The sequence below is a fragment of the Malaya genurostris genome, chromosome 3 (assembly GCF_030247185.1).
Source record: "Malaya genurostris strain Urasoe2022 chromosome 3, Malgen_1.1, whole genome shotgun sequence".
Taxonomy (NCBI): Eukaryota; Metazoa; Arthropoda; class Insecta; order Diptera; family Culicidae; genus Malaya; species Malaya genurostris.
This window is the reverse complement of record NC_080572.1, coordinates 153426722-153450576: the sequence shown is the minus strand read 5'-3', so window position 1 is coordinate 153450576 and position 23855 is coordinate 153426722. Positions and strand designations below refer to the sequence as shown.

The window sequence follows — 23855 nt, the reverse complement described above, 5'->3', positions numbered from 1 at the left end:
AAAGCTGCAAACAAAGAGCTTCAGGAGAAAATTCGTCAGATTGATACAGCTTGTGCCAACTTGTTTACCAATGCAAGGACACGGTGGAGCTTCAATCCCCCATCTGCTCCTCATATGGGTGGCATATGGGAACGCATGGTGCGGACCGTCAAATCGACCATATCAACATTAAGTAAAGGCTACAGGATGAGCGACGAGATTTTATTAACAGTGATCGCTGAAGCCGAAGAGATAGTGAAATTGATTTCAGTTTTTATATTATACACTAGATATTTACAAAGCTTACTTACATACAAGCGTAGGCAAAAATATCTAGTGTATCTTTACAATGATAAAAATTGATAAAAGGAACTAAATCTGTAAGTAACCGATGGAACTGATTGAAACGTGATTAATGCAAAATAAATATTAATTTTCAGTTTGAGCTGATTCACGAGAACTGCTTCGAAATTTATTTTTCACTGCATACCGAAACAGATGTTCTTTCGGAACGTCGGCCTTTAACGCCAAATAAATATTTTGTAAAGCAACACTTGACCAAAAAGTCATCTTTCAACAAATTACAACAAAGTGGTCGTACCGTCTTCACAATGTAATATGATACAATATAATATGATACAATATTATATACGATATCATTACTCATTACAGCGCCATATGCACGATTTCATAAGTTCCTCAGATGCCTTAATGTCCTGGTGCTCTCACTCCAATTGTACGTTTATAAAGAACATGCGTGTGCTCGATTGACGTCATCGCAGGATACGTGCTCCCTTACAATGCCATCACTTTCACGAACATACGACATTGTGTTACAACACAATTTAAATTGGAAATGATATATGAAAAAAAACTATATATATATATATATATATATATATATATATATATATATATATATATATATATATATATATATATATATATATATATATATATATATAAAGCAAAGCCTTTGGTATTACATTCCTGTAGTGGAATTCGACCTTCTGTTTCAACAGACTTCGCAGCCGATTGAGAGTGTACAGAACCATTGCCTGGCTAGTGCTACGACTCTACTGACACTACGAATCCTTCCAGGTTGGGGCTCGAACATACGACAACTGGTTTGTAAGACCAGTGCCCTATGCATTGAACCACCAACCCGGGACCCGAAAAAAGTGTGTGTTGCTAATGTTCTCTGGTTTGCGTGGGCCGATCTTCAAATGATTTTTTTTGTTCGAAAGGTGATGTTTATGCGGAGGTTTTAGGCTATAGTACATAAGGAAAATCCTTCGGGAAAGTAGAGAAAGACTAGAAAATTGGTTCGTTCAGAACTGGAAACTTTCCTCTCAATGCATGCTAGATCTCCGATGATTGTTTGGCGCGTATCGAGTTATGCAATGTTGCTGCCCGCTGGAGAGCAAAATATACTAGATTATTGATAAAACCTTTTGGCGCCAAACTAGCTGGTTTGTATTCAAATTTACTGAGCCTACTTGATTCACGTGTTTCTTTATTTCGAACCACATGTTCAATTAAGTATGGGCACGAAATTCACAGCATACAGGTTTCCATTTTTCAATATATATAATTTGTGTTCAATGCCGTCAATTGAAATTAAAGAACGACTGTCAGAAAATTAAGTCATTGACGAGAGCACGTTATTTTATGATTCGTTGTTTTCTTTAAATCTCAAAAATGTGAGTCTCTATCTTTACGATGGATGTAATTATTGCTACCACAATGCGCTGAACTTTCATCCAGAGGCAACAAGATTGATGTGTTCAATGGAGTAATTCCGTTTAAATTCGAAGGATGGTTTTTTTTTTGTTTTTGGCCTAATTTTTACATAAGCATTACCACTGCCCGAAAAGTAAAATTTTGCATCACAAGTTTGGGGTCAGTTATAGTCAAACTTCTTGAATTTCATTAGATGAACCCAAACACAACTGTTACAAAAAGTACATTCAATTGATAAATGGAATAAATTTGGAGTAAAATGCGAATATAATTTGGTAGAGTAACGGCAACCCTGTTCATCTCAATATGCAAAAACTAATTGTCAGAGTGAGATCCGATATCTCTGTTCGATAGATGGACTTTAAGGGTAAGTTGAAAATATGTGCATTCGCTTCGAGTTTTCACGTCGCTATAATAGTAGTGTTGAACAATTTTCGAACTATTCTGTCTGTGGTATTGCTTCTTAGAATCGAAACAAAGATGTTGTATCCGATTTTATCACAATTCGTTGATTCAATGAAAGTCGAGCAATCGGTGAAATAATATGGCGACTCTACTATTGAGATGACTATTTGTACAAAAGGTTTTGTTAGGATCATAATCGCAGCTATAAGTGTGCGAAACTCATTTCAAATATCGCTTCATTGGATCGAGTACTTTCAGGCAAATACATTTATTGCAAATCCATTCACCTTCAGCATCAATAATAGATACTTGATACCTTTGGAGATTTTATGCGTATTTTTCTCAAAATGACCTCCAAATTTTAGAGATTGTTTCAAATTTCAAATACGATTATTCATTTGAGCTCAAACGTCTTCATTTGACCGAGATACGATCCAACACAGAAAGACCGAAATCAGCATTTTTTGCGAAAAAATTAGTTGATTTTCTGATTTTAGTTAGTTATTTTTTGAGACAACTAAAAAAATCTTACTTTTGCTAATTTAGATTTTTAAATTCTAACTTCCTTAATACTAATAAAATATTTGTTGAAATGGCTATTTTTTAGTTGAATTCACCAATTAAACGTGCTGTCATTTCTTAGCTAAGGCACACTTAATTTCCATTCAACTAATTTTTTAGTTGAATTAGATAAATAAAACGTTGTTTTCAACCAGCATAAATGGTTGAATTGGCTTCTGCAATTGCAGCTATATGGCGCTCTGTCACCGAGAAAATGTTAACACCATAAAGACTACTAGCCACTAGATGGCACACTACTACCGAAAAAAAATTCAGTGGCAGGTATAAATTTCAGTGGCAGGTATAAATACGATGTTGTATTGGAGAAAAAGACATAAACGAAACATGAACTTCTTTTTAAATTTTTTTTCCTAAACCGCTGTTTTCTTCATTCGACTTCGCGAAATCGACTCACTCACTGAAAACTTTGAGCACTCGGAAAACAAAAACCGAATACAAGTAGTACACTGGACGGCGTATCCCGGAAGTTTGGAAGATACAAAAACATCATTTCACATATACAATTGGAGTGCAACATGCGAAACTCACTTCACTGTTCCGCGTAAAAACATTATTACGCACAATCGCTTCAAATGCGCACAAATTCTTAATAAATACACTTTCCACTAAGAGTTTACGTCATTTTTACATATAGGCTTAGACATTTATATATGGATATATCGTAACACATGCGAAAAAACATCAAAACAATTTGCAAGCAGTTTCAACAAGCCTATCCTTTTTAGCTTTTTAATGGATTGTTTTGCTTTGACACTTCTCATGAGTTTTTGGCTAATAAACTTGTCAATAAAACCCATTTCATTTTTGTTTTCTTTGTGCTGTCCTTCAGTAATGATGGTGATAGATAAATAGAAACAAACTTTCTGATTTTAATAACAAAATTAGTTGTCAATGAGAATTTTGTGTTGGATGGAAATATTGCTGGATTGTGTCCAGGATATTCGCCAACTAAACACATTCTCTAAAAATAAGAGCTTTTTTCAGCAAAGTAAATTCTCAATTTTAACTAATTTTATAGTTATTTTGGAAATTTTGTTGTAAAAATCAACTAATTCAAAAACAGTAATACGAATTAGGCGCAAAGCTAATTTCGGTCGTTCCGTGTGGAAAAATGTTGTGTACTGAAAATGGAGAAACAAAAAATGTTTTTTTTTATCGCAGAACAGTTATTCTCAACCTGTGGCTCCGTCTTTTTGACAATAACCATTAAAATCTTGAAACCCCTTACTTATATTGCAAGAGTTTTCAACGATTACAAACAAATCAGGAATATTACCGGAAGTTGCCATCTTGAATTTTGAAACCACCGCACACATCTTTCTCTTGCTTCCACTCTTCAAATCAGTTCCGTAAATTCTGCAAATAACTGGATTATGTTATGTCACTCATAGCGAATGAATGAAGAATCACAACTTCGAATTTAGCTAGATGCTGTAGAAGCTCCAAAAATGTATTGAACTCAACATTTATATCATAACGAATTTTTATTCTTTCAGAAAATTGCCGCAAGAGTGTAACTGTTAAAGTGTAACGATAATAATTGGGAACCGTCAATATCTAACGTAACAATTTAACGACCAAATCGGTGTGTCGATGAATAGAAATTTGTCATTGTTTCACCTTTTTCAAATGAGAGAACATATAGAATTTTACCGTGAAACATTTTTTTTATATTACTCACCAATAATTTTATTGGCGAACTATTGTTTTACATTTTTTTTCGGAAATCGTACTCACTAAATTGTAGTTTCAGTGATATTTCGTTGCATGAGGTTGCCGAGCTGGAATGTCAGCAAATACATTCAGCAAAAACTGACGTTTCAACAGCTCACAACTTTAAACATTTCACTGAAAATCAGTAAATAATTATCTCCTTTGCTAAACATTTCAGTGAGTCAATGGAAAAATTAACAACAGCATTTCACTAAAATTTCAGTAATTACGATGTAATTAATGAAAGCTTTGACGTTCATTGCTCACTACTGCATCTACAGCAATCGATATTTTACTGAATTAGTTACAGCAAATCATTTTGCTGAAACAAAACATGAAAATTCGGTGTGTAGGTTTCATATGCTGCATTGAATTGAATATGTAAGATATTTTTCGACCATGGTTTTGTTGATGAATGATTTGCATCAAAAGTTTCAATGGCATTTCATTAAAGTATAATAACAAAATTAACTCACCTACATCGCGCCCCTTCCTTTTTTTCTTTGTATTGGCAGATAGGGATGAAGTGGAAGACTTTTCCTTACTCTTCCACCTGATCAACATATTTACAGTTATATCAGAACACTATTTTTTCGTCCAACTATTAACAAATCGATTTCACTTATGTCATTTTTTTATTTGTATACAAAGTTTTCATTGTAAAAAGGTATAGTCAACATTACTTAGTGTTTAAAACTTCTGAACTTCCTAATTGTTCGATTCGAATACTGTATAACCGAATATTGAAAAGAAAATGAAAACAAACGGAATAACTAAGCTAATCAATTGCCAAATCAAGCACCGATATATTTTAATGCAGCTTAATAATTTTAAACCACCAATATATAACTGAATCAAAACCGATCATTTTTTTTATCGTTTATTTATACCCGGCTTCAACCTAATTTTGGTCGTTCGCCGGCGAAAAACCGATCATTGAAATTCACCGTAACATATTTCATTTCACTATTGCTATTCAGAGCAGTGGCACGTTCCCTGACCTATTTGTGGAGAATCCGATTCACATCCTAGAAAAAAATAAGAGGAAAGAAATGACGTGAGTTAACATAGATAACAACTAATATCATATTCATATTCGTATTCATATATTCATAGATACACAAGGATTTATACACACCTAAAAGCACATACCTGAGAAGCAATTTTATTTAAATAGTACTGCAGAATACTGCACTCAAGCAAGATTTAGCGGGTGTAGAACAGATTGACAGGAAAGTTCATTATTCGAAAAGTTCAACCGATATCTAGGTTTTTTTTTTATTTTACGAATCATTCGACTTAATGTTTAAATTTTTGTTTTTAAGCCTTTTTACTTTTTTATACATAAAATAGGTATAGAGTTCGCTAAAAATTTATTTCGAAGCCCGAAGGGTCGAGTGTCATGTACCAATCGATTCAGCTCGATGAACAGAGTAATCTGTGTGTGTCTGCAGGGGCAGCAAGTTCCATAAAATATGTGGGGGGGGCACAAAAAATTATTGCTACAGATCATTGAACTTTGTAATATATAAAGCATTTTTATAAAGAAAACGGGGAGGATAGAGCAAATGAAAAGCAACCAAGTAAAAATCACAAACATTTTTCCTACTATTCCAGTAATAACCAATATTCTAAAGTTATAAAGTATAGCACATTTCACGTTGTAGTAAATTAGTTTAAACATTTAAGTAACTTAGTTATGAAATATGAAGGATTACGGAGACGAACTACGGAGATAACAGAAAAAAGATATTTCTAGCAAATTTTCTAATATTTATTCCAGCTGCAAAAATATTTGGGGGGGGGGGAGGCAAAATGTGCCTTGTGTGCAGAACAAAGAGGTGTAGATCTCAGATATGGCTTGGCCGATTTTGATCGGACTAGTTCCAATTACATTATTGTTTTTCGACAACCAAAAAGATATTGTTTTTGCTCTTTGATGCGTTGCTTACATTTTCAATTCTACCTTTTTAGTTTTTTGACAATATATATTTCAATTGACCTCAAAAACAAAATAAATAAAAACCTCGTTGTAAAGCTATCACAGTAAAAGGAATTTTAAGCGAATTTTCATGATAAAGCAATGATACCTTTGTACCATTCTTACACGGAAAGACCGAAATTAGCATTTTGGCGAAAAAATTAGTTATTTTTTGAGACAACTAAAAAAATCTTACTTTTGCTAATTTAGATTTTTTAATTCTGATTCTCTTAATATAGTGATTTTCACTGTCGGCTAGAAAAGATTGCGATGCGATAAGATAGCGACAAAATGCCGCAAAGATAGCGAAACTGTCATTCGCATCGATTCAACCCCTTCGAGACCACAAGCCAGACAAAAATATTTTTTAAATTGACCGTTACAATAACTAATTTTTAGTTATTATTAAGAAAACTTCAGTCATAATGAATTCATATTGATAATACGTATGTGGCAGATTACGGCTACAACTTGCGCGGATTTTTTAAGCATGTGCTATATATTTGACTTAATGTACGATTCAGACGATCCGCCTCCTTCCGTCACCGTCACCGGAACGTCAGCTTCCGTCAAAATTAGTTTAATACTTTCTTTACCGGAACGTTCACACGCTCCGTCCGTCAAGACGTTCCGTGACGGTGACGTTACGTGTGAATGGCACCATAAGAATGCATGTAATTAATGTTGACGGTGCCGGTGACGGAGATTGACTGTGACAAAAGAAGACGGTACGTCTGAATCGTGCATAATGGTTATTTTGTGCTTAGTATGTTCCCTTTTCATTTATATTTTGTATTAATCGACGCCTTGGTTTTCAAAACCTCGTGCTTTAATCGATGGAGCTATTTGTCTACTCTAAAAAGTTGATCGTCTTTGACAGATATACATTTGTTGATACTTTCGATGAACAATGAAATAACAATTGTCGCTAAGGATTTTTACCAGTTGAAAATGCAATTGGCCTCAATCCAACAACCGATTAATTTTTCTTTTGGCTCTAATGCTAGTTAATTTCAATACAACAGACAGCGAAGGGGTTAAAACAACTGTCCAATTTTCTGGCAGCGATGCCAGGTGAAATTTTAGGCGTCTGTGTATATATGACCTCAATATTTAGAAGTATGACGAAAACACCAAACGAAAACCCTACAGTAATAGCAAAAGTTATCAAAATGGACGATTTTTTATAAAATTTTCGAAAATCTGCAAAAAAGTCGGCTTAATTGCACAGTCTGCTAACAAACGAAATTGCAAATTTACATACCAATCTGCAAACCTGGCATCAGTGGTTCTGACGCTCATTATTTCGCAATCCTGCGACGATTCCGTCGCATTCTATGTGCAGCTGAAAACCACTATAATAATAAAATATTTGTTGAAATGGCTATTTTTTTTAGTTGAATTCACCAATTAAACGTGCTGTCATTTCTTGGCTAAGGCACGCTTCATATCCATTCAACTAATTTTTTAGTTGAATTAGAGAAATAAAACGTTGTTTTCAACCAACATAAATGGTTGAATTGGTTTTTGCAATTAGCAGCTATATGGCGCTCGTTAACACCGTAATGACTACTAGCCACTAGATGGCACACTACTACCGAAAAAAATTTCAGTCGCGGTTATCTTTTCTATATTTGCAGGTATAAATACGATGTTGTATTGGAGAAAAAGACATAAGCGAAACATAAACTTCTTTTTGAAAAATTTTACTTCTAAATCGCTGTTTTCTTCATTCGACTTCGCGAAATCGACTCTCTCACTGAAAACTTTGAGCACTCGGAAAACAAAAACCGAATACAAGTAGTACACCGGACGGCGTAGCCCGGAATGAGAAGATACAAAAAAACATCATTTGACGTATACAATTAGAGTGCAACATTCGAAACTCACTTCACTGTTTCCCGTAAAACCATTATTACCCACAATCGCTTCAACTGCGCACAAATTCTGAATAAATACACTTTCCACTAACAGTTTACGTCATTTTTACATATCGGTTTAGAAATTTATATAGGGATATATCGTAACACATGCGAAAAACATCTAAACAATTTGCGAGCAGTTTCAACAAGACTGTCCCTTTTAGGTTTTTAATGGTTTGTATTGCTTTCACACTACTGTCCTTCAGTAATGACGGTGATAGGTAAATAGAATCAAAGTTTCTGATTTTAATAACGAAATTAGTTGTCAATGAGAATTTCGTGTTGGATCGAAATATTGCTGGTTTGTGTCCAGAATATTCGCCAACTAAACACATTCTCTAAAAATAAGAGTTTTTTTCAGCACAGTAAATTCTAAATTTCAACTAATTTTATAGTTATTTTGGAAATTTTGTTGTTAAAATCAACTAATTCAAAAAACAGTAATACGAATTAGGCGCAGAGCTAATTTCGGTCGTTCAAGGAAAGACCGAAATTAGCATTTTGGCGAAAAAATTAGTTGATTTTCTGATTTTAGTTAGTTATTTTTTGAGATAACTAAAAAAATCTTACTTTTGCTAATTTAGATTTTTTAATTCTGATTCTCTTAATAATAATAAAATATTTGTTGAAATGGCTATTTTTTTTAGTTGAATTCACCAATTAAACGTGCTGTCATTTCTTAGCTAAGACACGCTTCATATCCATTCAACTAATTTTTCAGTTGAATTAGAGAAATAAAACGTTGTTTTCAACCAACATAAATGGTTGAATTGGTTTTTGAAATTAGCAGCTATATGGCGCTCGTTAACACCGTAATGACTACTAGCCACTAGATGGCACACTACTACCGAAAAAAATTTCAGTCGCGGTTATCTTTTCTATATTTGCAGGTATAAATACGATGTTGTATTGGAGAAAAAGACATAAGCGAAACATAAACTTCTTTTTGAAAAATTTTACTTCTAAATCGCTGTTTTCTTCATTCGACTTCGCGAAATCGACTCTCTCACTGAAAACTTTGAGCACTCGGAAAACAAAAACCGAATACAAGTAGTACACCGGACGGCGTAGCCCGGAATGAGAAGATACAAAAAAACATCATTTGACGTATACAATTAGAGTGCAACATTCGAAACTCACTTCACTGTTTCCCGTAAAAACATTATTACCCACAATCGCTTCAACTGCGCACAAATTCTGAATAAATACACTTTCCACTAACAGTTTACGTCATTTTTACATATCGGTTTAGAAATTTATATAGGGATATATCGTAACACATGCGAAAAACATCTAAACAATTTGCGAGCAGTTTCAACAAGACTGTCCCTTTTAGGTTTTTAATGGTTTGTATTGCTTTGACACTACTGTCCTTCAGTAATGACGGTGATAGATAAATAGAATCAAAGTTTCTGATTTTAATAACGAAATTAGTTGTCAATGAGAATTTCGTGTTGGATCGAAATATTGCTGGTTTGTGTCCAGAATATTCGCCAACTAAACACATTCTCTAAAAATAAGAGTTTTTTCAGCACAGTAAATTCTAAATTTTAACTAATTTTATAGTTATTTTGGAAATTTTGTTGTTAAAATCAACTAATTCAAAAACAGTAATACGAATTAGACGCAGAGCTAATTTCGGTCGTTCCGTGATAAATACAAAGGTTATGAAATCAACTTTCGAATCGACGAATCAATTCTTTGAGACTAATAAATGTCAGTGTTTAGGTGTATGTTACAAAAATATGTAGTCGCTTTTCTCGGAGTTAACTAGATAAATTTTCTCAGACTTAGATTCAAATGACAGATCTCTTCGTCCTATAGCCTGCTATTGAGTTTCAAATGCATCAAACTTCTCAATTTTCTCAGAGACCGCTTAACCTGTTAGATTCAACTGAAAGTTCCATATCCTACTATACAATTTTATCAGCTTCCGACTTGTGATTTTGGAGCACGGAACGACCGAAATCAGCATTTTCGCGAAAAATTTAGTTGATTTGCTGATTTTAGTTAGTTATTTTTTGAGACAACTAAAAAAATCTTACTTTTGCTAATTTAGATTTTTTATTCTCATTCCCTTAATAATAATAAAATATTTGTTGAAATGACTATTTTTTTTAGTTGAATTCACAAATTAAACGTACTGTCATTTCTTAGCTAAGGCACATTTCATTTCCATTCAACTAATTTTTTAGTTGAATTGAAGAAATAAAATGTTGTTTTCAACCAATATGAATGGTTGAATTGGCTTCTGCAATCTGCAGCTATGTGGCGCCCTGTCACCGAAGCGGTAACACCGTAATGACTACTAGCCACTAGATGGCACAGTACTGCCGAAAAAATTTCTGACGCGGTTGTCTTTTCTATATTGGCAGGTATAAATACGATGTTGTATTGGAGAAAAAGACATAAACGAAACATAAACATCTTTTTGAATTTTTTTCTTCTAAATCACTGTTTTCTTCATTTTCACTGAAAACTTTGAGCACTCGGAAAACAAAAACCGAATACAAGTAGTACACCGGAAGGCGTAGCCCGGAATGAGAAGATACAAAAAAAACATCATTTGACGTGTACAATTAGAGTGCAACATTCGAAACTCACTTCACTGTTTCGCGTAAAAACATTATTACCCACAATCGCTTCAACTGCGCACAAATTCTGAATAAATACACTTTCCACTAACAATTTACGTCATTTTTACATATCGGTTTAGAAATTTGTATAGGGATATATCGTAACACATGCGAAAAACATCTAAACAATTTGCGAGCAGTTTCAACAAGACTGTCCCTTTTAGCTTTTGAATGGATTGTTTTGCTTTGACACTGCTGTCCTTCAGTAATGACGGTGATAGATAAATAGAATCAAAGTTTCTGATTTTGATAACGAAATTAGTTGTAAATGAGAATTTCGTGTTGGATTGAAATATTACTGGTTTGTGTCCAGAATATTCGCCAACTAAACACATTCTCTAAAAATAAGAGTTTTTTTCAGCACAGTAAATTCTAAATTTTAACTAATTTTATAGTTATTTTGGAAATTTTGTTGTTAAAATCAACTAATTCAAAAACAGTAATACGAATTAGGCGCAGAGCTAATTTCGGGCGTTCCGTGAGCAAACGAACGAAATGCACAGAAAAATGTTGAAAAGTAAATTCAATTTTCTCAAGGACCAAAATATTCATAAGCTAAGGTTCAAATGAAAGATTTTACATTTCCAAACCCAAAATTTTATCCCTGCAAATCAAAACTACTTTCAATTACAATTTTAATTGTTATTGAAAAAAAGTTTGTGGCTTCCAACCTTTTTATATCGATAACTACAGGTTGGGAATAGATGCTCTGTGGTAAACAATATGTTTTTGTTTCTTCATTTTCGGTAAATATATATAGAACCGATGGTTGCCGACAGGCGTACAGACAATACATAATTTACCATATAAAAATGTCATATTTCACGACATACCCTCCTAAACTGAACTTTTTTCATATTAAAAGGCGGCTTTTTGGTCAATTGGTTTCTCCCTCACCCCGGCGTTTGCAAGATAAATCATTCAAATCAAAATGACTCAACAAATTGTGTTCGTATGTTTCGTTTTCTGATTTCAGTGTAGAGTAGCCGTTTCTCATCCAACTATTTCAAATGTTACACCATGCTTGACGATAAAATATTTGTAGTCGTTGTGAGTACATTTTGTAAAAACAATGTATTTTGTGAAAATTTATGTAATTAACTAGCTGACCCGTCGAACTTCGTCTCGTCAGAAGAATTGTCAAAAGACTAAGTGGTCAACGTTTCTCTCCATTATTTTTCTGATTACTTAACCTAAAATCAACGGAATTCGACACACACTCGCTTTAGCTCCAAAATTAGAAACATCACTAAAGATTAATGTGAAAATTTGAAATACTTCTGTTATTTACAGTTATATCAGAACACTATTTTTTCGTCCAACTATTAACAAATCGATTTCACTTATGTCATTTTTTTATTTGTATACAAAGTTTTCATTGTAAAAAGGTATAGTCAACATTACTTAGTGTTTAAAACTTCTGAACTTCCTAATTGTTCGATTCGAATACTGTATAACCGAATATTGAAAAGAAAATGAAAACAAACGGAATAACTAAGCTAATCAATTGCCAAATCAAGCACCGATATATTTTAATGCAGCTTAATAATTTTAAACCACCAATATATAACTGAATCAAAACCGATCATTTTTTTTATCGTTTATTTATACCCGGCTTCAACCTAATTTTGGTCGTTCGCCGGCGAAAAACCGATCATTGAAATTCACCGTAACATATTTCATTTCACTATTGCTATTCAGAGCAGTGGCACGTTCCCTGACCTATTTGTGGAGAATCCGATTCACATCCTAGAAAAAAATAAGAGGAAAGAAATGACGTGAGTTAACATAGATAACAACTAATATCATATTCATATTCGTATTCATATATTCATAGATACACAAGGATTTATACACACCTAAAAGCACATACCTGAGAAGCAATTTTATTTAAATAGTACTGCAGAATACTGCACTCAAGCAAGATTTAGCGGGTGTAGAACAGATTGACAGGAAAGTTCATTATTCGAAAAGTTCAACCGATATCTAGGTTTTTTTTTTATTTTACGAATCATTCGACTTAATGTTTAAATTTTTGTTTTTAAGCCTTTTTACTTTTTTATACATAAAATAGGTATAGAGTTCGCTAAAAATTTATTTCGAAGCCCGAAGGGTCGAGTGTCATGTACCAATCGATTCAGCTCGATGAACAGAGTAATCTGTGTGTGTCTGCAGGGGCAGCAAGTTCCATAAAATATGTGGGGGGGGCACAAAAAATTATTGCTACAGATCATTGAACTTTGTAATATATAAAGCATTTTTATAAAGAAAACGGGGAGGATAGAGCAAATGAAAAGCAACCAAGTAAAAATCACAAACATTTTTCCTACTATTCCAGTAATAACCAATATTCTAAAGTTATAAAGTATAGCACATTTCACGTTGTAGTAAATTAGTTTAAACATTTAAGTAACTTAGTTATGAAATATGAAGGATTACGGAGACGAACTACGGAGATAACAGAAAAAAGATATTTCTAGCAAATTTTCTAATATTTATTCCAGCTGCAAAAATATTTGGGGGGGGGGGGAGGCAAAATGTGCCTTGTGTGCAGAACAAAGAGGTGTAGATCTCAGATATGGCTTGGCCGATTTTGATCGGACTAGTTCCAATTACATTATTGTTTTTCGACAACCAAAAAGATATTGTTTTTGCTCTTTGATGCGTTGCTTACATTTTCAATTCTACCTTTTTAGTTTTTTGACAATATATATTTCAATTGACCTCAAAAACAAAATAAATAAAAACCTCGTTGTAAAGCTATCACAGTAAAAGGAATTTTAAGCGAATTTTCATGATAAAGCAATGATACCTTTGTACCATTCTTACACGGAAAGACCGAAATTAGCATTTTGGCGAAAAAATTAGTTATTTTTTGAGACAACTAAAAAAATCTTACTTTTGCTAATTTAGATTTTTTAATTCTGATTCTCTTAATATAGTGATTTTCACTGTCGGCTAGAAAAGATTGCGATGCGATAAGATAGCGACAAAATGCCGCAAAGATAGCGAAACTGTCATTCGCATCGATTCAACCCCTTCGAGACCACAAGCCAGACAAAAATATTTTTTAAATTGACCGTTACAATAACTAATTTTTAGTTATTATTAAGAAAACTTCAGTCATAATGAATTCATATTGATAATACGTATGTGGCAGATTACGGCTACAACTTGCGCGGATTTTTTAAGCATGTGCTATATATTTGACTTAATGTACGATTCAGACGATCCGCCTCCTTCCGTCACCGTCACCGGAACGTCAGCTTCCGTCAAAATTAGTTTAATACTTTCTTTACCGGAACGTTCACACGCTCCGTCCGTCAAGACGTTCCGTGACGGTGACGTTACGTGTGAATGGCACCATAAGAATGCATGTAATTAATGTTGACGGTGCCGGTGACGGAGATTGACTGTGACAAAAGAAGACGGTACGTCTGAATCGTGCATAATGGTTATTTTGTGCTTAGTATGTTCCCTTTTCATTTATATTTTGTATTAATCGACGCCTTGGTTTTCAAAACCTCGTGCTTTAATCGATGGAGCTATTTGTCTACTCTAAAAAGTTGATCGTCTTTGACAGATATACATTTGTTGATACTTTCGATGAACAATGAAATAACAATTGTCGCTAAGGATTTTTACCAGTTGAAAATGCAATTGGCCTCAATCCAACAACCGATTAATTTTTCTTTTGGCTCTAATGCTAGTTAATTTCAATACAACAGACAGCGAAGGGGTTAAAACAACTGTCCAATTTTCTGGCAGCGATGCCAGGTGAAATTTTAGGCGTCTGTGTATATATGACCTCAATATTTAGAAGTATGACGAAAACACCAAACGAAAACCCTACAGTAATAGCAAAAGTTATCAAAATGGACGATTTTTTATAAAATTTTCGAAAATCTGCAAAAAAGTCGGCTTAATTGCAAAGTCTGCTAACAAACGAAATTGCAAATTTACATACCAATCTGCAAACCTGGCATCAGTGGTTCTGACGCTCATTATTTCGCAATCCTGCGACGATTCCGTCGCATTCTATGTGCAGCTGAAAACCACTATAATAATAAAATATTTGTTGAAATGGCTATTTTTTTTAGTTGAATTCACCAATTAAACGTGCTGTCATTTCTTGGCTAAGGCACGCTTCATATCCATTCAACTAATTTTTTAGTTGAATTAGAGAAATAAAACGTTGTTTTCAACCAACATAAATGGTTGAATTGGTTTTTTCAATTAGCAGCTATATGGCGCTCGTTAACACCGTAATGACTACTAGCCACTAGATGGCACACTACTACCGAAAAAAATTTCAGTCGCGGTTATCTTTTCTATATTTGCAGGTATAAATACGATGTTGTATTGGAGAAAAAGACATAAGCGAAACATAAACTTCTTTTTGAAAAATTTTACTTCTAAATCGCTGTTTTCTTCATTCGACTTCGCGAAATCGACTCTCTCACTGAAAACTTTGAGCACTCGGAAAACAAAAACCGAATACAAGTAGTACACCGGACGGCGTAGCCCGGAATGAGAAGATACAAAAAAACATCATTTGACGTATACAATTAGAGTGCAACATTCGAAACTCACTTCACTGTTTCCCGTAAAACCATTATTACCCACAATCGCTTCAACTGCGCACAAATTCTGAATAAATACACTTTCCACTAACAGTTTACGTCATTTTTACATATCGGTTTAGAAATTTATATAGGGATATATCGTAACACATGCGAAAAACATCTAAACAATTTGCGAGCAGTTTCAACAAGACTGTCCCTTTTAGGTTTTTAATGGTTTGTATTGCTTTCACACTACTGTCCTTCAGTAATGACGGTGATAGGTAAATAGAATCAAAGTTTCTGATTTTAATAACGAAATTAGTTGTCAATGAGAATTTCGTGTTGGATCGAAATATTGCTGGTTTGTGTCCAGAATATTCGCCAACTAAACACATTCTCTAAAAATAAGAGTTTTTTTCAGCACAGTAAATTCTAAATTTCAACTAATTTTATAGTTATTTTGGAAATTTTGTTGTTAAAATCAACTAATTCAAAAAACAGTAATACGAATTAGGCGCAGAGCTAATTTCGGTCGTTCAAGGAAAGACCGAAATTAGCATTTTGGCGAAAAAATTAGTTGATTTTCTGATTTTAGTTAGTTATTTTTTGAGATAACTAAAAAAATCTTACTTTTGCTAATTTAGATTTTTTAATTCTGATTCTCTTAATAATAATAAAATATTTGTTGAAATGGCTATTTTTTTTAGTTGAATTCACCAATTAAACGTGCTGTCATTTCTTAGCTAAGACACGCTTCATATCCATTCAACTAATTTTTCAGTTGAATTAGAGAAATAAAACGTTGTTTTCAACCAACATAAATGGTTGAATTGGTTTTTGAAATTAGCAGCTATATGGCGCTCGTTAACACCGTAATGACTACTAGCCACTAGATGGCACACTACTACCGAAAAAAATTTCAGTCGCGGTTATCTTTTCTATATTTGCAGGTATAAATACGATGTTGTATTGGAGAAAAAGACATAAGCGAAACATAAACTTCTTTTTGAAAAATTTTACTTCTAAATCGCTGTTTTCTTCATTCGACTTCGCGAAATCGACTCTCTCACTGAAAACTTTGAGCACTCGGAAAACAAAAATCGAATACAAGTAGTACACCGGACGGCGTAGCCCGGAATGAGAAGATACAAAAAAACATCATTTGACGTATACAATTAGAGTGCAACATTCGAAACTCACTTCACTGTTTCCCGTAAAAACATTATTACCCACAATCGCTTCAACTGCGCACAAATTCTGAATAAATACACTTTCCACTAACAGTTTACGTCATTTTTACATATCGGTTTAGAAATTTATATAGGGATATATCGTAACACATGCGAAAAACATCTAAACAATTTGCGAGCAGTTTCAACAAGACTGTCCCTTTTAGGTTTTTAATGGTTTGTATTGCTTTGACACTACTGTCCTTCAGTAATGACGGTGATAGATAAATAGAATCAAAGTTTCTGATTTTAATAACGAAATTAGTTGTCAATGAGAATTTCGTGTTGGATCGAAATATTGCTGGTTTGTGTCCAGAATATTCGCCAACTAAACACATTCTCTAAAAATAAGAGTTTTTTCAGCACAGTAAATTCTAAATTTTAACTAATTTTATAGTTATTTTGGAAATTTTGTTGTTAAAATCAACTAATTCAAAAACAGTAATACGAATTAGACGCAGAGCTAATTTCGGTCGTTCCGTGATAAATACAAAGGTTATGAAATCAACTTTCGAATCGACGAATCAATTCTTTGAGACTAATAAATGTCAGTGTTTAGGTGTATGTTACAAAAATATGTAGTCGCTTTTCTCGGAGTTAACTAGATGAATTTTCTCAGACTTAGATTCAAATGACAGATCTCTTCGTCCTATAGCCTGCTATTGAGTTTCAAATGCATCAAACTTCTCAATTTTCTCAGAGACCGCTTAACCTGTTAGATTCAACTGAAAGTTCCATATCCTACTATACAATTTTATCAGCTTCCGACTTGTGATTTTGGAGCACGGAACGACCGAAATCAGCATTTTCGCGAAAAATTTAGTTGATTTGCTGATTTTAGTTAGTTATTTTTTGAGACAACTAAAAAAATCTTACTTTTGCTAATTTAGATTTTTTATTCTCATTCCCTTAATAATAATAAAATATTTGTTGAAATGACTATTTTTTTTAGTTGAATTCACAAATTAAACGTACTGTCATTTCTAAGCTAAGGCACATTTCATTTCCATTCAACTAATTTTTTAGTTGAATTGAAGAAATAAAATGTTGTTTTCAACCAATATGAATGGTTGAATTGGCTTCTGCAATCTGCAGCTATGTGGCGCCCTGTCACCGAAGCGGTAACACCGTAATGACTACTAGCCACTAGATGGCACAGTACTGCCGAAAAAATTTCTGACGCGGTTGTCTTTTCTATATTGGCAGGTATAAATACGATGTTGTATTGGAGAAAAAGACATAAACGAAACATAAACATCTTTTTGAATTTTTTTCTTCTAAATCACTGTTTTCTTCATTTTCACTGAAAACTTTGAGCACTCGGAAAACAAAAACCGAATACAAGTAGTACACCGGAAGGCGTAGCCCGGAATGAGAAGATACAAAAAAAACATCATTTGACGTGTACAATTAGAGTGCAACATTCGAAACTCACTTCACTGTTTCGCGTAAAAACATTATTACCCACAATCGCTTCAACTGCGCACAAATTCTGAATAAATACACTTTCCACTAACAATTTACGTCATTTTTACATATCGGTTTAGAAATTTATATAGGGATATATCGTAACACATGCGAAAAACATCTAAACAATTTGCGAGCAGTTTCAACAAGACTGTCCCTTTTAGCTTTTGAATGGATTGTTTTGCTTTGACACTGCTGTCCTTCAGTAATGACGGTGATAGATAAATAGAATCAAAGTTTCTGATTTTAATAACGAAATTAGTTGTAAATGAGAATTTCGTGTTGGATTGAAATATTACTGGTTTGTGTCCAGAATATTCGCCAACTAAACACATTCTCTAAAAATAAGAGTTTTTTTCAGCACAGTAAATTCTAAATTTTAACTAATTTTATAGTTATTTTGGAAATTTTGTTGTTAAAATCAACTAATTCAAAAACAGTAATACGAATTAGGCGCAGAGCTAATTTCGGGCGTTCCGTGAGCAAACGAACGAAATGCACAGAAAAATGTTGAAAAGTAAATTCAATTTTCTCAAGGACCAAAATATTCATAAGCTAAGGTTCAAATGAAAGATTTTACATTTCCAAACCCAAAATTTTATCCCTGCAAATCAAAACTACTTTCAATTACAATTTTAATTGTTATTGAAAAAAAGTTTGTGGCTTCCAACCTTTTTATATCGATAACTACAGGTTGGGAATAGATGCTCTGTGGTAAACAATATGTTTTTGTTTCTTCATTTTCGGTAAATATATATAGAACCGATGGTTGCCGACAGGCGTACAGACAATACACAATTTACCATATAAAAATGTCATATTTCACGACATACCCTCCTAAACTGAACTTTTTTCATATTAAAAGGCGGCTTTTTGGTCAATTGGTTTCTCCCTCACCCCGGCGTTTGCAAGATAAATCATTCAAATCAAAATGACTCAACAAATTGTGTTCGTATGTTTCGTTTTCTGATTTCAGTGTAGAGTAGCCGTTTCTCATCCAACTATTTCAAATGTTACACCATGCTTGACGATAAAATATTTGTAGTCGTTGTGAGTACATTTTGTAAAAACAATGTATTTTGTGAAAATTTATGTAATTAACTAGCTGACCCGTCGAACTTCGTCTCGTCAGAAGAATTGTCAAAAGACTAAGTGGTCAACGTTTCTCTCCATTATTTTTCTGATTACTTAACCTAAAATCAACGGAATTCGACACACACTCGCTTTAGCTCCAAAATTAGAAACATCACTAAAGATTAATGTGAAAATTTGAAATACTTCTGTTAAGGTGAAATGTAGCGGAATGCGAAAATCGCGTTTTTGATCAATTATTCAAAAACTAGACCGATTTTCGAAAAACCAAAAACACTTAAGTTTTCGAAATCAAATTTATCATAACTAAGTATTCTTAGAATTTTGAAATTTTGCTTTGCCGAGCCGTAATTGGTTTTTGAAATGTATAAATGGTCACTGTTCCGCCCCACGGGGATGATTTTAGAACTGAAAAGTAGTATTTGTAGCAGAATTTCACAAAGAATCTGAAAATGCAACTCAAAATTATAAAATTTTAGCTAAAACAACCGAAAATTGAAAAAGTTTACATAAACTTTTTTGCATTTTTTTTATTGCTTGCACGCTGCTGTTTCGTATTGAGGTGGTGTGAGAAATGCACGGTGGGCACGGTGGCATTATATCGTGAGCAAAAATACATATAAAATTATGACGCGAATTTATGCAGCATTGGGTTTTGTGTTAAAATAGAAACGAGTTGAATACAATAAAATGGGTATTGTAAGAAATTGTTTATTTTCTAAGTAACTGTCATTTATAATGCTAATAATGTCCAATTCTGTTGAGTTCAATGCATTGATGTTGCTGAAGCAATAAAGCCTAGCTGTGTGATATCGTATAACAGGTATTATTTTAGATTGTAGCAAGCTACTGAATGAAATGAATGCAAGCCAAGTATTATCATGATCATTAACATGATATACAAACAAAGTGAAAAACATTGAGGGTAAGCTTCGAGCCAGTTAGCATGGAAAACTTATTGGAATTCATTGGTTTTTCAATTATTATGAATACAATGAATCAACGCTTGATTTTGCTTTCAAAATCGATTGAATAATAAAGAACTACGAAATAATTTTACATTCAATTTCGATCCCCAAATATGTGCTTGAGAAAAGATTCACTAAATAATTTTAACTGCATGGTATGATGAACTATTAGTTATAATTGGAATGTATTAAAAATGTAATCTAAGAAATTATTATTTGATGATTTCTGGCACCGGAGGCCAGAGGCTGTTTGGTCTTCGGTTCGTTATCGTTGAAACAGACATTTCTAGACTATATAATTCCGAAAGTCGCTTCCAGAAAAAAGTTAATGGTATTTTATGGTACTATAAAGTTTGTTCATTTCAATCTAAGTTCTCACAACCCAAGCTAGTGATGTCCGAGAAAATGTGCCGCTTTTTATTATTGCACACACATGAGCCGGCCTCTTTGGCTTGGTTTGAAATTTCTTCGGCTGTGTATGTGAATATTTCATCATACCGGTCGCACAAACTATGCTTTGAGTGCAAGTGTTAGTAGATCAGGGCCGCTTTTACACAGGCCCCGGGTCAATCGACCAAAAAAATAAATTAAATGATATAACCGGGACCTTTTTTGCTCTCATCACTTGTTCTCGGGGGTCCTCACACAAATATTGCTTGAGCCCGGACCCATTGAAACGTGAAAGCGGCCCTGTGGTAGATGGATTTTTATTCTTGAAACAAGACGCACAAAAAGAAAACAGACAGTTCGTCATTTCGTATTCAGCAATTCAGTTGGTCAATACATATACATATAACCTCATGTTAGTCACTCATAATTACTCATGATTTATAGCTCTAGTGTAAGAGTAATCACTAACAATAACGATTGAATTAGGATATATTCAAAGTGTGAAGAATTCAAAAATCCATTACGTCCAGTCTTTTTACAAGCCAATATAACGAGAGCTAAGCCCCCTGCGCTCAATCATTGTAAAAAGTTCTTGTTTCCATGTGTCCGTTTTTCGTGGTATGCTTTGTGCGACGGTTCGTTCAACTGAAGCGGATGAAATTTTGCGCGCATTTTATGACGCTACATTTCACCTTAAGCGAAAATTGAACAAATGCACAGATTTCTATTCTGAACAGTCCGTTTTATGGAATTACTCATACGTGAATCACAGACTAACAGACATGACAGTATGAGTAAATTCTAATAAAAATTATTTTTCGTGATGCACTAGTTCCACCTATATTGTACTGCGCGAACTATTTACTATCTGTACACCCCTTGTGTTATGTAAAAGTTTTTTTACTAGTTGGTTTCCCCTCGTTTGTCAACACCGATCAGCTGCTTGCAGGGATGCCTGATTTCATCAAAATATTTGAAAATGAATCGTCACAATGATTTATTGGATTACGTTGATAATATATTTAACTTTTTCTTGATGTTGGAGGGTAACCATTTATTCGACTCAAATTTGTTCATCTAGACTATTTTTTATTGTGTTGGTAGTTTTCACCCGAAATTAAGTGGCGGCAGACCAGAAGCAAGTAAATATTGTAACAAAACGGGTTCGATTTTTTATTGAGTTGGAGGATGAGAAGTAGGCGCAATTATGTATATAGTTTAGGCAATATCAAAGATAAACCCAAGATAGAGTAGTCTGCGATTTCTTAGGTATCATTTGAATAGGACCCCTCGATGAGCTCGGTTCACTGTCAATTTGAGTATTTTGAAGCAAAACAACAAGTGTCTGATCACTAGATGCGTCGTAACTATGACAATGATTGTTTATGTTTGGAAAAATATCAAGTTACAGTATGAACGATATTGAGAAATTTCGCTTTATATCAGTGATTCTTAGAATAAGAAAGTGAAAACTACTTAGAACCATTGTCTAGAATTTATTTAGTTTGTTATAGTCTCATCCCATGAAGCATCAGTTGTGGCAAGAAATCATTATATGCTGAATGTAAACATATGTGTGCTTCCTTTCTAACTTGTATTGTTTCAATAAAATTACATTATTACTGAACCAACTGGTTCACGATTACTGACCCAACATTTTTCAATGAAACGTATGGAACATTGTAATCTTCAGTTTATCTTTGGCAATATGTATTAAATCTGTATCCTGCATGAAATTCGCATGGACGTATACAAATCAATACATTACAGGTAATTCTGTATGAATGGCAACTCTGTTGGTAAATGAAAAAAATAAAGACAGTCTAGATGACAGACATCATGTTTTTGATAGGGTAACGTGGCGCCATCATGACACATGTGAGTACTGTCCCAAATAATGGAATATTCGAAATGACCGTTAAAATGATTGAAGAATCAAATTTGAGTGTCCTGTCTGTTAGTCTGTGCCAAAAAGTCGATTTTTTCAAAAAAATTTTTTTTCGAGATGACACTAAATCTCGACGTTTCATGCAATTCTAAGCCTTTTGGCATCAAAAATTTTTTTTCGATTTCGAAAATTTCATGTACTCCCCTATGGTGATTTTTAAAGATATATGAAAATTCCACTAAGTGGACTAAGAAGGGTTTTTTAGATTAGCATCACTGTTCTCATACAAATAGGCAACGCAAATGTCAAGCACTAGTTTGGAAAAATGATGCTGACTGTGTGACATAAACACTGAAGCATGCTTTTGTGAACTACTCGAATCAATCTGAATCAATTGGCGTCTAAAATTATTTAATAAATGTATGAAACATATTTTCATGAGACTGTTATGAAAGAAGAGAAAGGCATTATCACACCACTAGGTGGATTAAGAAGGGTTTTTTACATACTGTCACTAAAAGTTTTTCTTGTTGTGAGACGTTTAAAACACTCTCTATTTTTCCAATTGACTTTAGTACTTTTGTTCGGATGGGGAAGAACCACAATCTTGATAGCAGCTAAATCGCAGCTTCAAGGCTGTAATATATTTTGTTTCTATGAATTCAGTTCCATAAACTAATTTTAACTTACATTTTCGTTTTTTTCTTCCTTTTCTATCCGAAACAAATAGCGCAAACTGTAGTAGTAGCTTGTATAGCTAATAGGTTTAAATTTGCTTGTACGGTATTCGCATACCCAATATTACTGTCATGCCCATGTAATCGAGCCGTACTATTAGCCTAGTTAAATTCAATAAATTCAAACACCTAGATCTACACTCTTAGCACTTAGTTATTTTAAATTATCAGGAATAAATTTTTACTGAGACTGCACTGGTAGTTCAAGTACTGTTTTATGCTGCAGGCGACAGTTTGGCACGCGGTCATGTTGCCTGACGTTTTCGACTGACATTTATGCTCTCTTCCGTTGACAGCAGTGATCGGTGTTGAACTTCACCACCGCGGCACGAATCAGCCCTGCGGTTTCGTAACATTCCCCTGCCCGTGAAGTTCCGGACCGTCTCCCGGATTCAGTACGTCCAGAAGAGCCAACTTTACTGCAGGTCTGTTGAGTAACCCATGCTTCGTCTGCACAACCGCTCTACGAATTTGTCCGTCTGGCGCCTTGGTTACATCAACGACTCTACCTCGTAGCCAACTGTTCCGCTTGGATTCTTCCACAACTAGAACAAGATC

General features: G+C 33.8%; 1 protein-coding gene across 6 annotated transcripts in view; it reads right to left on the bottom strand.

Moving 5' to 3' along the window:
• Positions 1–23855, bottom strand: part of LOC131437439 (coiled-coil domain-containing protein AGAP005037) — a 993236-nt gene that overhangs the window by 913688 nt on the left and 55693 nt on the right. For 4 of the 6 annotated variants that reach the window (XM_058606791.1, XM_058606794.1, XM_058606793.1 and 1 more), the window contains 2 exons: positions 12630–12710; positions 4899–5450 (listed from right to left, as the gene is read on the bottom strand). In XM_058606791.1, the coding sequence (XP_058462774.1) occupies positions 4899–4986 (88 nt within the window). In that variant the 5' untranslated portion in view covers positions 4987–5450; positions 12630–12710. The remainder of the gene's footprint in view (positions 1–4898; positions 5451–12629; positions 12711–23855) is intronic. The other 2 variants (XM_058606789.1, XM_058606790.1) reach the window with 2 other exon arrangements.